Source organism: Chenopodium album, chromosome 14 (genome assembly GCF_948465745.1).
Source record: "Chenopodium album chromosome 14, dcCheAlbu1.1, whole genome shotgun sequence".
NCBI lineage: Eukaryota > Viridiplantae > Streptophyta > Magnoliopsida > Caryophyllales > Amaranthaceae > Chenopodium > Chenopodium album.
In genome coordinates, this window is record NC_137847.1 from 23349034 (window position 1) to 23365792 (window position 16759).

The following is a 16759-nucleotide window of genomic DNA, read 5'->3' on the forward strand; positions in this document are numbered from 1 at the left end:
TCCTATGCTCGCATGATGGCTATTATTGTATGAAAATTCGATCATAGGTAATATTTTGTCCCATGATCAACCAAAGTCCATCACACAAGCTCTTACATGTCCTCCAGGGTCTGAATTGTTCTCTCTGTTTGTCCATTTGTAGCTGGGTGAAACGCTGTGCTAAACTTTAGGATAGTACCAAATGCTTGCTGAAACATTTCCTAAAACTTTGATAAAAAATCTTGGATCTCTATTTGAAATAATATCTTTAGAAACTCCATGTAGCCTCACAATTTCTTTCACATAAGCATCTGCCAACTGATTCACATTCCAAGTGTCCTTTATTGCTATGAATCTTGTTGTCTTTGTTTGACGATCAACTGTGACCCAAATAGCATTCTTTGATGCCCTTGTAAGTGGTAATCCCATCACAAAATCCATAGAGATAGACTCCCACTTCCATCCTGGCACATCTAACGATTGCATTTTCCCTCCAGGTCTCATATGTTGTATCTTCACCTTCTGACATGTAAGGCACTTTGCCACAAACTTGGCTACTTCACGCTTCATGTTCGGCCACCAAAAATGTTGCTTAAGATCCTTGTAGAGCTTATCTCCTCCTGGGTGTACAGAGTACGGGGTGTTGTGAGCTTCTTCTAAAATCTTCCTTTTAAGATCTTCATTTTTAGGAATACACCATCTCCCTTTGTATTTCATTGTTCCATTATCATCAACATCAAACTCAGTTGTTGCTCCTTCTTCTTTCATCTTTCTCACCTTGGTCAACCACTCATCTAATATTTGCTTCTCATGAATCTCATCATATATGGTAGGTTTGACTAACATTGCATTCAACTGAGCGTTCACCTGGCCATACTCCACAACCTCTAAGTTTAACTTCCTAAATTCTTCACAAAGTTCCTTGGCTAAAATCATTAAGTTCACTATATGACTTGTCTTCCTACTCAAAGCATCAGCTACCTTGTTCGCCTTTCCTTCGTGATATAGAATGTCTGGGTTGTAGTCGGTTAGCACCTCAAGCCATCTCCTTTGCCTCATGTTCAAATGAGTCTGTGTGAATATGTATTTAAGACTCTTATAGTCCGTATACACCTTACTTCTCACACCATACAAGTAGTGTCTCCAAATCTTGAGAACAAACACTACAGCTCCTAGCTCCAAATCATGAGTAGGGTAATTCTGATCATGTTGCTTGAGCTGCCTTGATGCATAAGCTACAACCTTCCCGTGTTGCATAAGTACACACCCAAAGCCATTCTTAGATGCGTCACTATAGATTTCAAACCCCTCGGTCCCTGATGGTAAGGTTAAGACTGGTGTTGAGGTGAGTCTTTGCTTTAATTCTTGAAAAGATTGTTCACACTTCTCATCCCACTGAAACTTAGTAGTTTTCTTCATCAAATTTGTTATGGGTTGAGCTATCCTCGAAAAGTCTTTCACAAATCTCCTTTAGTATCCAGCAAGCCCTAAGAAACTTCTCACTTCAGTCACACTTTTGGGTTTTGGCCAATCAGAAACTGCCCGAATCTTAGATGGGTCCACCGCAACTCCTTCCTTTGAGATCACATGGCCTAGAAATGCTACCTTCTCTAGCCAAAATTCACATTTTGAAAATTTGGCATATAACTTCTTTTCTCTAAGAATCTCCAAAACTTTTCTTAGATGTTCTTCGTGCTCTTCTCTATCCCTCGAGTACACCAAAATATCATCTATGAACACCACCACAAACTTATCCAAATATGGCTGAAAAGTTCTATTCATGAGATCCATAAAAGTTGTCGGCGCATTAGTGAGTCCAAAAGGCATAACAGTGAACTCATAATGTCCGTATCTCGTGTGAAAGGCTGTCTTTGGAATATCTTCCTCAGCAATCCTCAACTGATGGTATCCCGTCCTCAAGTCAATCTTTGAAAATATCCTAGCACCTTTAAGTTGATCAAACAAGTCCTCTTAGGGAAATGGATATTTGTTCTTTATAGTGACATTATTCAACTCTCGGTAGTCAATACACAACCTTAAGGATCCGTCCTTCTTTCTCACAAACAAAATTGGTGCTCCCCAAGGTGAAACACATGGCCTTATATAACCCTCCTCTAGCAACTCCTCCAACTGTACCTTCAACCCTTTCATCTCTACTGGTGTCATTTTATATGGTGCTTTAGAAACAGCTCCAGTCCCAGGCACTAAGTCTATTTTGAAATCCATCTCCCTAACCAGCGGCATCCCTGGAATTTCATCTGGAAACACATCTTGGAATTCTCTCACCACTGGAATGTTTTCTATGGATTTCTCTTCTACACTCACATCTTGCACATGGCATAAATAAATAGGGTAGCCCTTTCGGATATAAGAATGAAAAGTCATGGCTGACACAATACTGATCCCTAGTTTTGACACAACTCCTTGGTAAGAGTTTTTATTCCCCCTTGGCCCCCTAGAGACACCTTTAGGGTATGATACTCAATTCTAGCCTTATGCTTGCTAAGACAATCCATCCCCAATATCACATCAAAGTCAATTAAGCCAAACTGAATAAGGTTTGCAAGCAACTGGAATGTTAACTGGAATGTTAACTGGAATGTCTTGGTATAGGGATCTACAAGGAACTACCTCCCCTCAAGGAATTGTTATATTGGTTTGACACAAAGATGAAGGTTTTAAAGCATGTTTATTCACGAAATAAGTGGCTACAAAAGAATGAGATGCTTCAGAATCAAAAAGTAAGTAAGCAGGTTTTGAGTTCACGAGAAAAGTACCCGTCACAACGTTGGCATTAGAGTCAATCTCGCTCTAGTTCATGACATAGATTCTTCCATTACTGGTCCTACCATTTCCATTGTGGTTGCTTCCTCCGCTATTATTGTTGTTCTGGCCATCCCTCCTTGAGCATTGCCATTTTGGCCCTGAGAATTGTTGTTGTTGAAACGGTTGCTGTAGTTTGAGTTCCTCCCATAACCACCTCCATTATTGCCATTGTTGTTGCCTTGCCCATTTTGAGCCTGATTATTGCCATTCTGCTTCTTTGGGCACTCAAATTTATTGTGACCAACCTCCCCACATTCAAAGCAAGTAAGCAAATCTTTATTGCAGTTGCGTCCTGGATGGCTCTTGTCACATTTACGACATGGTCGATTGCGAGATCCTTGCTGATTCTATTGTCCCTGGCCCTGGTGGTTATTGCTTTGATTGTTGTTTTTACGGCCTCCCTGCTGACCATTCCCACCATTCCCATTGCTATTACCCCCGAGGCGTGGTCTCTTATCATAACCTTGAGGGTTTGATGAACTCTCACCATTCCCTTTTCTCTTATGCCTATCCTTGACCTCCTGCTCACGTTTCAAAATCCTTTCGATATTACAAGCTCTATCATAGGCCTCCTTATAAGTAGCAGCAGTACCAGCCCCAATCACCTTCTTTTGGATCCTAAAAGTCAATCCATCTTCAAACTTCTAAGCCTTGGATCTCTCATCAGGCACTACATTGGGGCAAAACTTGGCATACTCATTAAATTTCTCAGCATACTCCTGCACACTCATACCAGTTGTTTGGTTAAACCTACTAAACTCACTGTACTTCTGTCTCTTAATGTGTTTAGGAAAGAAACGATCCCTGATTGCTTTCTTAAAAGCCTCCCAGTTAAAATTCTGTTGAGCTCTTATAATGGCTCTTTCATTTTCCCACCAAATATCAGCAGCCTCACATAAATATAAAGTGGCTTAATCCACCTTCTGAGCATCAGGGGTACAAGCAACAGTAAAAATCTTGTTAAAGTCACGTACCCGATTCTCAACCAACATGGGATCTTCCTTCCCCATGAATAGTGGAGGTTTCAATGCTGCAAGTTTCTTAGCCATAGCAGCTTGAGAGTCATTGTCATTGTTGTTGTTATTCATCTGGTTTTGCAACAACATTCCAAGGTTCTGGTTCATTTGCTCAAGAGCTCTTAACCTAGCAGCAAGTTGTTCAGGAGTCTCAGCCATTTGTGCAATTCTTCTCCAACGAGACCTGGTGTAAAAGTGGTTATTTTACATACACAGTCTACACAATTTCAACACTGGTGTTACCACCATACACATTTTAACACGAATTATTTAGATCGTGTGAATTGCAATTAAATCATCAACCATATTCTTTCATGTAACACATCAGCACATATAGACAAGAATTAAGCGATTTATTAAATCTCAATAGCATTCATAGAGTCGGCCAAATTCCAAACCAAATAATGCATCAACTTAGCATTAGACTAAAAATTCGCACATTGCTTTGTGATTTCGCTATCACCCAACCAAGTCATTACTAGTCTTGACTAAAGTAAGCATAAGAAAATAAGAGCTTTGTTCTATATAAAAAACAATAGATAGAAAAATTAAGTGATTTTTATTACGTTTAATTAATAATCATAAAATAGCAAAGTATAAATATGTTAATCAAAATTATTTTATTGCAAAACCAAAAGAGAATGAAAATCGTCTTTGAAATAAAATACTAGTACTAAATAGCTCAATAAACTACTAGTTACAAATAAACCAAAACTATAGTTTCTAGCCATAAGAAACTAGCTTTTATTTGTAAAATTTTAACCAAATAAACTAAACGCATCTTTAAAAAAAATTAAATTATTATTTTCCCCTTGACTCTCACGAGCTTCACTTTCCTGGGGCTCATCCTCCTCATCATCATCTAGGTTATAGTCAAAGTCTCGCTTGGCTTCCATCATTGCCTTCTCAAGGTAGTCCACAGTAGGGATCCATCTTCCATCATAATAATATTTATCATTTGGTTCACCATTGATGTATAAGTTAGCATATTTCTTCTTAAGTTGAGAAAAAGGTCCCCTTAAGTGTAGTGTGTGTAAAAGAATTTGAGATCGTCTCTCCGGAGTAAGGTAATCAGATTGGCCCTCAAGTACATTGTAATGGAAACGTTCAATGTAGAGATTTAAACGGTTCACGTAATGTCGAATGTTTTCATTGTACTTCATATGAACCATGTAAGGAGAATAGGTAATACATGTGTACTCTTCCTAGCACTCGACTTTCTTGCAGTTTTACGTTCTCGTACCATCTAATAAAAGAAAATAAATAACCACATAATAAGTATAAAAATACTATAAAACACATAAATCCCTTATCTTGATTCCCACACTCACGACTTTCCTAAGCTTAAATCAATTTTTAAACTTATATACAAATTTTAAATCTAAGTCTTTAATTTAATTCATTTTAGTCCCTAACTTTTGAACATCCTTGGCTCTGATACGAATTTGTAACACCCCCAAAATTCGAGTCTTTTTAAAACAATAAGAGTAACCTTTTTAACTTTCAAAATCCAATTATCGAACTCTGAGAGTGTTACTGCTACACCTATTTTCCGTAGAAAATAAATGCAAAGCAAAAAAATGAAATAATAATTAATAAACTAAGTGGTCTAATTGGTGGAAAAATAAAATAGGCATTACATGAAAACTGCAATTATTTTGAAACCAACAGTTGAAAGAAAATAATTAAATTTGGAAATAAACTAAAATGTCTTAGCTACGTGATTATTCTAACGTCCCCTCACACGTAACCGAGTACCCTCTTACCAACCTGCAAAATAAATCAGAAACAAGAAAAGAGAGAAAACTCCCAAAAATCAGATAAACTGAGTAATTCCAACTCCATCCCGTAAAATAAATAATTTTAGTTCAAAACATTCTATACATAATATAGTCTCATAGACATTATAATACTCAACCAAAATTAACTTGTCACATAACATTTTATTACTTTACTTAAGAGATGGAAAGAGAACGCCAGTAAGCCGGGACTAGTCCCTGTCACCACCTACTTTACAAAGGATCGCGCGTTACCCCAAATGGCCATGAAATAAACAGAATGTCCCTAGTGCGCACACCCCTCACTAATACCCAGTGATTAGGAGGAAGACTAACAACAATATACAATAATTTAAACCAACTAGTAGCAACCATAACTACTAGTGGGCAACCTGTTCTTCACCCTTTCGGGTTTCATTTCCCTTCTTAAATTAAATTTCACTGTACATTTTATTAGATTACATCATCCGATTACACTGTACACAAGTATTGCACAAATCAATTTAATTCCAAGTACCAATACTTCAATTTCAGTATTATTAGACCGTAGTCATCCTACATAACATATAGACCATCAATCACATATAACCAATCATCCAATTCCCAAGATCTTATTTATTTAAAAAAAAAACTCATACGAAATCAAATAATCAAATTTTTCAAAAATAAATATACTAGTACACAGAATAGAAAGCTAGTATATAAATTGATTCCATAATATATATCATACGATAGCACATTCATCACATATAATTACATAAGCACGTATTTAGCACACAATATATCAAAACAATTTCCTTACGGGATTCTAAAGATGATGGACATTGAAAATTACCTCTAGGACGCGTGGATAAAGGTTAGTAGTTCCCCGAGTAATCACCTATACGACCTTCGTCTACAAATAAACAAATAAATGGCCTAAGTTAGATAATTATGCAACTAATTGAGAAGTTAGGCGTAAGATCAACATATTACCACCCATAATCTAATCCCCCCATAAGTACACTAATTGATAATAAGTTGAGTGATAAATATTGAAGATGACCGTTTAGCTTCCGTAAAACAAAAGTCAAAGGTAAAATTCTTTCTTTTTTTAAAAAAAGAAACAAAACCCACAAAACACCATTAACCAAACTTATGAAATCATCAAATTAAATGTTTACAAAATATGACAATCCACCACCATATATATAGTACTCCAACTCATACACTGTAACTTGTTCCACTCCCCCTTTTTATAAGATAGTAGCAGGATATATATACTAATAGCATTTTGATGGATTTAGCAAATTTCGGAAGAGGAAATGTGTGTAGCAATAATGATGATGATAATTGACGGTATGAGTTGAAGCTATGGTGGTGTAGTATTGAGATATAACAATGGAGATAAGCAACAAATTCGATTTAAGTGCCTAAAAAATCGGGTTCGTCAACGAAGTTACGGGTTGAACAATGAAAGGAGTTAAAGGTTTCTATTTGTAAGATTGGAGCTTAATTTACTAGTTAAAGTCATCAAAATAAAGAAGAATTATGAGCTCTCTACCTATCAATTTAGCTTACCAATTAATGGAGATGGGGTGGAAGAAGAAGCAATGTAGTAGTTTTTTTTTTTTTCTTTGTGCACTCCCTTTCTCACGGCCAACAATTATATAGGGTGGAATTTGGGTGGAATTGTGGTATAAGATAGATTCATGTAACTAACTATGATAAGATTAAAATTCAAATTGTAGGTAAAATTAGTTTTTCAATAGGATTGAATCCTACATTGAAATCAATTTTTTTTTTTTTTACAAAATCAGTTTCTGGAAATCATCCAAAATCAGTTTTGGAAATTATCAGTTTTCAGTTTTTTTTTTTTTTATCAAATCCGAAAATAATAATTATAAAATCTATTAAAATAACATATATAATTAAAGTTCAAAAGTTTATTCTAGCTAGAAAATTTGGGGTATTACAGTTATGATGCTTCATATTTCTTACTTAATATTATGTTAGTATCATGCTAGAAATAAAGCTTTGATCTTTATTGTTTAGTGACATGCTAGGGGTTGTTATTAATCTTGTTAGTATCATGCCTAGGATCTTGCTATTATTATGCTTTATTGAGATTGAGATTATAATGATCATTATTTATTATGTTGCTTGATGATTATTATTGTTATTGCTTGATCACGCCCTCTCTTGCATGTTTAAATGGAATTTATACTTGTAATCACGCTTAATAAGATAATTAATAATCTTGTTTAGAGTTAATATGATTATAATTCAAGTGATCGCCAATAATAGATTTGTTTGTGCATTAATATTCAACCAACATAGATTAAACAGGTTTAGGGTAAACCTATTGATTGTATGTTAGTCAGAAAGCGCACATGAATACGAGAAGAATAAAGTAGAGGCCTATTATTAGGGCAGGTTCAATCTCTTTTAGGTTGGACTTGTACCTTCATCCCCGAACTTCCAGTCATGGTTCCAGACCTATTGGAGTTAACGATCTCCTGGATCATTAAAGGGTGTAACCTTCACCCTATGAACGGTTTACAAGTTCCTAAAACTTGTTGGCGACTCTTTTTACTCTAGATTCCTTCCCTTTGGACGCCACCATGCTTAAGTGTATGATCACAGTGGGGCTCAAGTGTGGGATACTTGAAATATTCCCTACAGATATAAAATCAATACTCCAATTTATTTATCAAAACCAATTTATTTAAACATTCTTTTATTTGATAAATCATAATTCAATTCAATTTAATTCAATCATCATAAAATCATTCAAACATGCTTATTCAAAGCAATCACTTTCAAGGTATCTAGCCACCTAACGTACCTTGATCCTTGCTTAGCAAAATCACACAAAAAGAACCTCAAGAATCTTGATCGAACACACCCTACAAATAAATATAACCTTAATCAATATAAGGTTAACAAATAATCACAATAATTAAATTAAAAACTCCCAACTATATGTACATGAATCTTTTAAATTAACTTTCATAAACATCATTAAAAATCTGATTTTATATAATTAAAACTACTCATAATAATTTTTATAAATCCCTCATAATGATAATAATAATAATAATAATAATAATAATAATAATAATAATAATAATAATAATAATAATAATAATAATAATAATAATAATAATAATAATAATAATTGAATAAGAGAAGAGAAGAAGAAAAGATAAGAAACCAAGGAAAAGAGAAGAATTTGATTTGCGTTGGAAAGAATAGGTAAAACTTGTAGAGGCTGTAACTCCTTCGATATAACTCTGAATTGGGTGATTCTTGAGCATAACCTCAAGGATTTTTCGAGAGGAATAATCTTTTGTGAAAACGTCAATACCCCAATAACCGACCAGAAGTGCCCGAAAATTGGCTTCAAAGATAAACAGGATGATTTGTGTAAAAAAAGGAGAAGAAAAGAAGAGAATTGGTGTGAAGAATGTGAGAGGTATGGAGGGGTATTTATAGGCTAGCTCATGCAAGAATTATAGCAAGAGAATGTGGGAAGAATTATGGCAATTAGGGTTTAAGGGATTACTTGGAGAAGTGAGTAAAAGAATTAACGAAGGTTTTGATATTAAGGTGATTGTGTATAATTAAATATGGAAGGTATATTTGTCATGAAAAATAATAAGAAAATTGGATTACTTGGGGAATAATTAAGAAGAATAAAAGGCAAGAGAATTTGATGATCAAATATTAAAAAGATGGAGAAATAGAATTAAGGAAAATAAGAGATTTTGGGAGATAATTAAAAATACAATTTTACCAAAATAAATTCCCCTAAAATAATTAAAGAGGCCGAAAATCTTGAGCTTCCCATAGCTCAGATATTCGGATTTCTCTAGGATTATTTAGGAAGATTTTTCTTGGTTTTAAGGAATAAAATAATTGTATAAATAATATAAAATAAATAATTAATTAATTAAATACCAATTATTCACCAATAAATAACCAAGAAAAATCAGATTTTCCATACATGGAAAATCCGAAATCCCTAGCTAAATATTGGGAATTTTCGGCCATCTAAAATAATTAATAAAATATTATTTTGCTTTAATTAAAATATCTGAAATATGTAAACAATCCGCTTTTTAAAATAAGATAAATGGATAATAAATCTTATCCAAAATAATGATTAGTTTTCAAAATACTTTTGGCGCCAAAATTCAAATATTATTTTGGCTCCAAATAATAAATTTACTAAAATACCCTTTTTATAAAAAGAATTCCAAACTAATTAATTAGAAATTACGTATGAAAATACGGGGTATACAGTCTACCCCCCTTAAAATAAGTTTTGACTCGAAACTTATCCAAAAGAAACGAAATCATTTTGAAATTTTTAGTTCATGCACATCCTAACTTGACTCAAGAATCCAATGAAACTCAAGTAAGACTCGAAATCACTCAAAAATGACTCAGAAATTAGACGAGCAAAACTCTATCGCCCTCTACCCCCCTTAAAAAGAGTTATGCTCCCTTAACTCGACCACTAACCTTAGGCAAACAGCTCTGGGTAAAGTTTCCTCATATCAGCCTCAGCTTCCCATGTAGCCTCCTCAATTTTCTGATTTGACCATAACACTTTCACAATACTCACATCCTTGTTCCTGGTACTCTTGACTTTAGAATCAAGAATCTTTACCGGTCTTTCCTCGTAAGTTAAATTCTCATCCATCTCAATGGTTTCTGGTTGCAACACATGTGTCACATCCGGGATATACTTTCGAATTTGGCTCACATGGAACACATTGTGAACCCTTTCTAGCTCATTAGGGAAATCCAACTTATAAGCCACTTTTCCTACTCTCTGGATGATCTCATAAGGCCCTATGTACTTTGGGCTTAGTTTCCCCTTCTTTCCGAACCTCATCACACCTTTCATGGGTGAAATCTTCAACAAAACCTTCTCTCCAACATCATATTCTTCCTCCCTCCTTTTCAAATCAGCATAGTTTTTCTGTCGATCTTGGGCTGCTTTAATCTTTTCCTGGATCAACTTGACCTGATTCACCATATCTTCAATCATTTCTGGCCCAAGAACCATAGTCTCACTTATATCATTCCAATAAACTAGGCTTCTACACTTTCGACCATACAATGCTTCAAACGGTGCCATTCCAATGCTTCCATGGTAACTGTTGTTGTAAGAGAACTCTATCAAATTCAAGTGGTCTTCCGAAGACCCTTGATACTCCATCATACAAGCTCTCAACATGTCCTCCAATGTCTGAATCGTTCTTTCCGTTTGACCATATGTTGCCGGGTGAAATGTTGTGCTCATTAACAACTTCGTTCCCATTGCCTTTTGCAAACTTTTCAAAAAGTTAGACAAAAATCTTGAATCTCTATCCGATATGATATCCGTGGGTACCCCATGGTACTTCACCACAAATTTCACATAAGCTCTTCCCAACTGATCCATAGTCCAAGTACTTCTCATGGTTATGAACGCTGCTAACTTTGTCAACCTGTCCATTATTACCCAAATAGTGTCATTCCCTGCATTGGTCTTTGGCAAAGCTCCCACAAAATCCATATAAATCGAATCTCATTTCCACTTGGAACCTCCAAGGATTGGACCTTTCCTTGAGGCTTGCGATGCTCAATCTTCACCTTCTGACATGTCAAACACTTAGCCACAAATTCAGCCACTTCTCTCTTCATATTGGGCCACCAAAAAGTCTTGCTCATGTCCTTATACAACTTATTCCTCCAGGATGCATTGAATAAGGAGAATTATAGGCTTCTTCCATCAATCTTTGTTTCAGATGTCCATGATTCTGCGGTTCACACCATCTTCCCTTAAAACGGATACTTCCTTCATCACCAATGGTGAAATCCAACACTTGTCCTTCATCAATCTTCTTCTTAATTGTCTTTAACTTCTCATCTTCCAATTGACTTTTCATTATCTCATCATAAATGGATGGTTGAATCACCAAGGCATTCAACATCCTATTTACTTCACCATGCTCCATCACTTCCAAATTCAACTTCTGAAATTCCACACACAACTGATCTGGTACTACCATCACATTCACCGTATGTTCTGACTTCCTGCTCAAAGCATCTGCCACCACATTAGCCTTTCATTCATGATACTAAATATCCAATGTATAGTCACTCATATACTCCAACCATCATCTCTGCCTCCCATTCAAATGCTTTTGGGTGAAAATGTACTTCAAACTCTTATGATCCGTGAAAATCCTACAAGTCACCCCATACAAGTAATGCCTCCAAATTTTCAAGGCAAACACTATTGCAGCTAACTCCAGATCATGGGTTGGATAATTCCCCTCATGGGCTGGATAATTCCCCTCATGGGCCTTCAATTGCCTCGAAGCATACGCAATCACTCTTCGACTTTTCATCAAAACACATCCCATTCCAAACCTCAATGCATCACTATACACCTCATACAAATCACTTCCATCCGGCAGAGCCAGCATAGGTGTTGTGGTTAACCTTCCTTTCAAGATCTTAAACGCCTCCTCACACTCTGGAGTCCATAAGAACTTATGCTCCTTATTCGTTAAACTAGTCATGGGCTTTGAAATCCTTGAAAAATCTTTCACAAACCATCTGTAATAGCCTGCCAAACCCAGAAAACTCCTTACATCAGACACATTCTTTGGGGTTGGCCAATCACTCACAACTCGAATCTTGCTTGGGTCCACTGCAACTCCATCCTTGGAAATCACATGGCCTAAAATTGCTACTTTCTCCAACCAAAACTCACACTTAGACAACTTGGCTTACAACTGATGCTCCCTTAAACATGATAACACATGCCTCAAATGCTCCTTATGCTCTTCTTTATCCTTTGAATAAGCCAAAATATTATCAGTAAACACCACTACAAACTTGTCCAAGTATGGCCTGAAAATCCTATGCATCAAATCCATGAACACTGCAGGTGCATTGGTCAAACCAAATGGCATGACTGTAAACTCATAATGACCATAACAGGTCTTGAAAGCACTCTTTGAAATATCTTCCTCCGCAATTCTCAACTGGTGATACCCTGATCTCAAATCTATCTTTGAAAATATTCCTGATCCTTTCAACTGGTCAAACAAATCATGGATCCTCGGCAATGGATACTTATTCTTCACTATCACCTTGTTCAATTCCCGATAATCAATACACAACCTCATACTTCCATCCTTCTTCTTCACAAACAATACTAGGGCTCCCCAAGGTGATGAACTAGGTCTAATGTAACCTTTCTCCAACAAATCATCCAACTAAGTCTTCAACTCCCTCATCTCAGTTGGAGCCATCCTATATGGAGCCTTAGAAATAGGTCCAGTACCAGGCACTAGGTCGATAGTGAACTTAACATCCTTACTGGTGGCATACCCAGAATCTCGTCTAGAAACACATCTGGAAACTCTTCTACAATAGGAATACTCTCATCACCCTTCTTTTCCTCACTTTCAATCTCTTGAACACTACACAAAAACAATGGACAACCCTTCTTAGCCAGTTTCTGTAGTTATATTGCAGACACGATTCTCAACCCTGAACTTTTCCCTTCCTTTTTATATACCACTTTGGTCTTACTTGGGCTAGTCAAAGTAACCTTTTCAGCTGCACAATCAATCTTTGCTTCATACTTTCCCAACCAATCCATACCAAGAATCACATCGAAGTCATTCAAATTGAACTCGATAAAGTCTGCCAGAAATTCTACCCCAGAGATGGAAATAGGCACACTCAAAAATAATCTCGAACGACTCCTCACTTCCCTAAACGGAATAGACACATCTAGAGAAACTGGCTCAGGACTTTCTAACCCGAGACTCCCAACTACATTCTTAGAAATAAAAGAATGCGACGCCCCTGAATCAAACAAGACTTTCACAGGAGAAGAACTTATAAAGAAAACACCAATTACCACATCATTAGCAGACTCAGCGTCACGGCTATTCATCACAAACACACCTCCCTTTGGGGCACCTCCCGCACCACTACTGGTTCCAGCCTTGGGTGTATATCCACTAGATTGAGGTGGTTTACTAGGTGCACAAGACTCTTTTACTTTCCTATTCTTAACATCAGCTTCCTTCTTGAAACACTCGTACTCACGGTGTCCCAACTTCTGACAGTAATGACAAGTTACCGTGTTCCCTTCACAGTCCTTCCCTAGGTAGTCTTTCTCACACCTCTTGCAAAAAATCTTCCTCTTGGGTCTCTCACCGATTTGTTTCCCATTCCCCTTCTAATTGGACGACTGGCCCCCATTCCCTTTTCCAAAGTTTCCCTTGTTGTCCCTCCTATCTCTAGAATTTCCTTGGTAGCTCCCATTAGGCTTATGCCTCTTTTCACCCTCGTGAGAAGAGTCCGAGTTCTTCCTTTTCTCTCCAGCATGCTCCATTTCCCTCCCCTTGATTCCGTACAGATGGGCTGCACGGCCATACACTTCATCCAGGGTCTCAAAGGTCACTCCCCCCAGCTTCCCTTGAAGGGTCAAGGTTAGGCCTTGCTCAAATCTCTGAGCCTTAATGGTTTCAGTAGGGACTACTTCCGGGGCAAACCTCATCAACTCAATGAACTTGTTGTAATATTCACTGATTGACATGTTCCCCATCCTTAGGTTGGTGAACTCCTTGCACTTCCTGCTTTCTCAGGTAGGAAGGGTAAAACTTTTCTCTCAAGGCTTCCTTAAACTCATCCCACCCAAAGTTTGGTTTCTTCAACAGCTCATCTTTTCTTTGGGCCCACCATAAATCAGCTTCCTCCCTCAGATAATAAACCCCGTTGTTCACCCTCAGCTCACTTGGGCAATTGATTGCATCAAAAAACTTATCAAACTCCCTAATCCAGTTTTCAAGACAGGAAGGGTCCTCCTTTCCCAAGTAAACAGGTGGTTTGGCTGTGGCAACTCTCTTGAAAACCTCAATATAGGAGTCAAGGTCAAAGCTTCGGTTTCCTTTGTTCACCATTTTCGTGATGTTCTCAGTAACATGGGTTAGCTTTCTAAGGAATTTCCCTACTTTGGAACCAGTGCACTTACTTCTCACTTGGTCTCTCATTCTTGCGGACATATTTCCTAGGTTTAATTATCATACTTTGAAAATTAACACAAGTTCTACCACATAATCATTTAACTCCATCTGTTTCACATACACATGCAAAACAATAAATTCAATGCTAAATCATATAAACAATTCAATTCAAAATCCATTTGCAATAAGCAATAAATAACTCAATCAATCAAGCATAACTCAAGATCACCCAATCTTGGGTAATAACTCAAAATTTTCGGACCTCTTGACCAAATTCTAAGGTGTTTTAACACTAACTTTAATGCACACATAATCGCATACTCAAGTTTCAAATAATTTCAATTCTTTTTATTTTCGAAAATAATAAATATGTACTTGAATCATGATTATAGGACGGTCGAGCCTGCGTCTCCCAGGAAATTTATACGACGTTGAGGAGAGCCTTTCCTAGACAGAGAGTCGTACCCATTATAGACCTCCGTAGAGAACTCGAGCATCCTTTTCTCATTCATCTTTCCATAAATAGGAAAATAGTTTTATATAAAAAATAAAGCTTTTGACTCTCACACAAATGCGAAACTCTATTTATCCTATATGCCCTTCTTAAGTCTACCCACAATTTTATTATTACTCCAATTTTAATCTTTTTAGGACCGTTAAAACTGATACCATTTTGTAACACCCCTAAATCTCCCTTTACGGAAATACTAGTATAATACGTATAATTATACCGTAGAGATAGACTTAGGCGTATTACCGCCGCGTGATTACGCAAGGCTACTCAAACTTACTAAACAAAACCAATACTTTGTAGGGGAAAACTTCAATACTCTTCTCTTATTAATAATAGACTATAAATAGTAACCATTGTCATGAGTACTCAAAAATAAACACAAGGCCAACATTTCCTAATCTAGGTGAAACCATTCCCGGGACTCCATATACTCAATTATTGATTCCACCTGAAATTAGTCAACGCTGCATACCATTAAGGTAAATAGGGCGAACCAAAAAAAAATAAGAAATACGGATTAGCAAAATATGCTAAGTACGATAAGTGCAAGATAATTAAACTCAATTTATTAGCAAACATGCTTTTGAAATCAATTCCATCCTTTCCAATGATTTAACCAATAATTCCAACTCAAAATTCCAAAACCAATTTTAATAATCAATATCAATAGTCAATTCAATAAACCAATTCCTCTTTAAAATCAATTCCTTTTAATCTAATTCCTTTAAAACCAATTCCTCACCCAAGTGTGCACACCCCCCAAGCTAGTCTCCTTATATTACAAGGCTATTCTTGAGGAAAGATCCGGTCATACAAAGTCCAAGGCCTTATCAATAAACCAAATCCGCATAGTGAGATTACCAACATGCTTATAACGCATTGATTATAATAATTCAATAAATCCTCTTTAAATCCAATAATTCCAACTTTTAATAATAATAGTTCAAACTCCCTTTTTATTTAAATCCACATGCTTTTAAAATCAAACCTTTTAAACATGAAAAATAATTTTAATTATTTAAAACATGATATAAAATCAAAGCTCCAATTTATTTATCAAAACCAATTTATTTAAACATGCTTTTATTTCATAAATCATAATTCAATTCAATTTAATTCAATCATCATAAAATCATTCAAATATGCTTATTCAAACCAATCACTTTCAAGGTATCTAGCCACCTAACGTACCTTGATCCTTGCTTAGCAAAATCACACAAAAAGAACCTCAAGAATCTTGATCGAACACACCCTACAAATAAATATAACCTTAATCAATATAAGGTTAACAAATAATCACAATAATTAAATTAAAAACTCCCAACTATATGTACATGAACCTTTTAAATTAACTTTCATAAACATCATTAAAAATCTAATTTTATATAATTAAAACTATTCATAATAATTTTTATAAATCCCTCATACTAATAATAATAATAATTGAATAAGAGAAGAGAAGAAGAAAAGATAAGAAACCAAGGAAGAGAAGAAATGGATTTGCGTTGGAAAGAATAGGTAGAACTTGTAGAGGCTGTAACTCCTTCGATATAACTCCGAATTGGGTGATTCTTGAGCCTAACCTCACGGATTTTTCGAGAGGAACAATCTTTTGTG

The 16759-nt window shown here is 35.9% G+C and overlaps 1 protein-coding gene across 1 annotated transcript; it reads right to left on the minus strand.

Annotated features, from left to right (window-relative positions):
• Window positions 1–10109: 10109 nt before the first annotated feature.
• Window positions 10110–10496, minus strand: LOC145577918 (uncharacterized). The gene has a single exon (XM_081635336.1). It carries the CDS (start codon window positions 10494–10496, stop codon window positions 10110–10112), a length of 387 nt encoding a protein of 128 aa, XP_081491462.1.
• Window positions 10497–16759: the final 6263 nt, after the last annotated feature.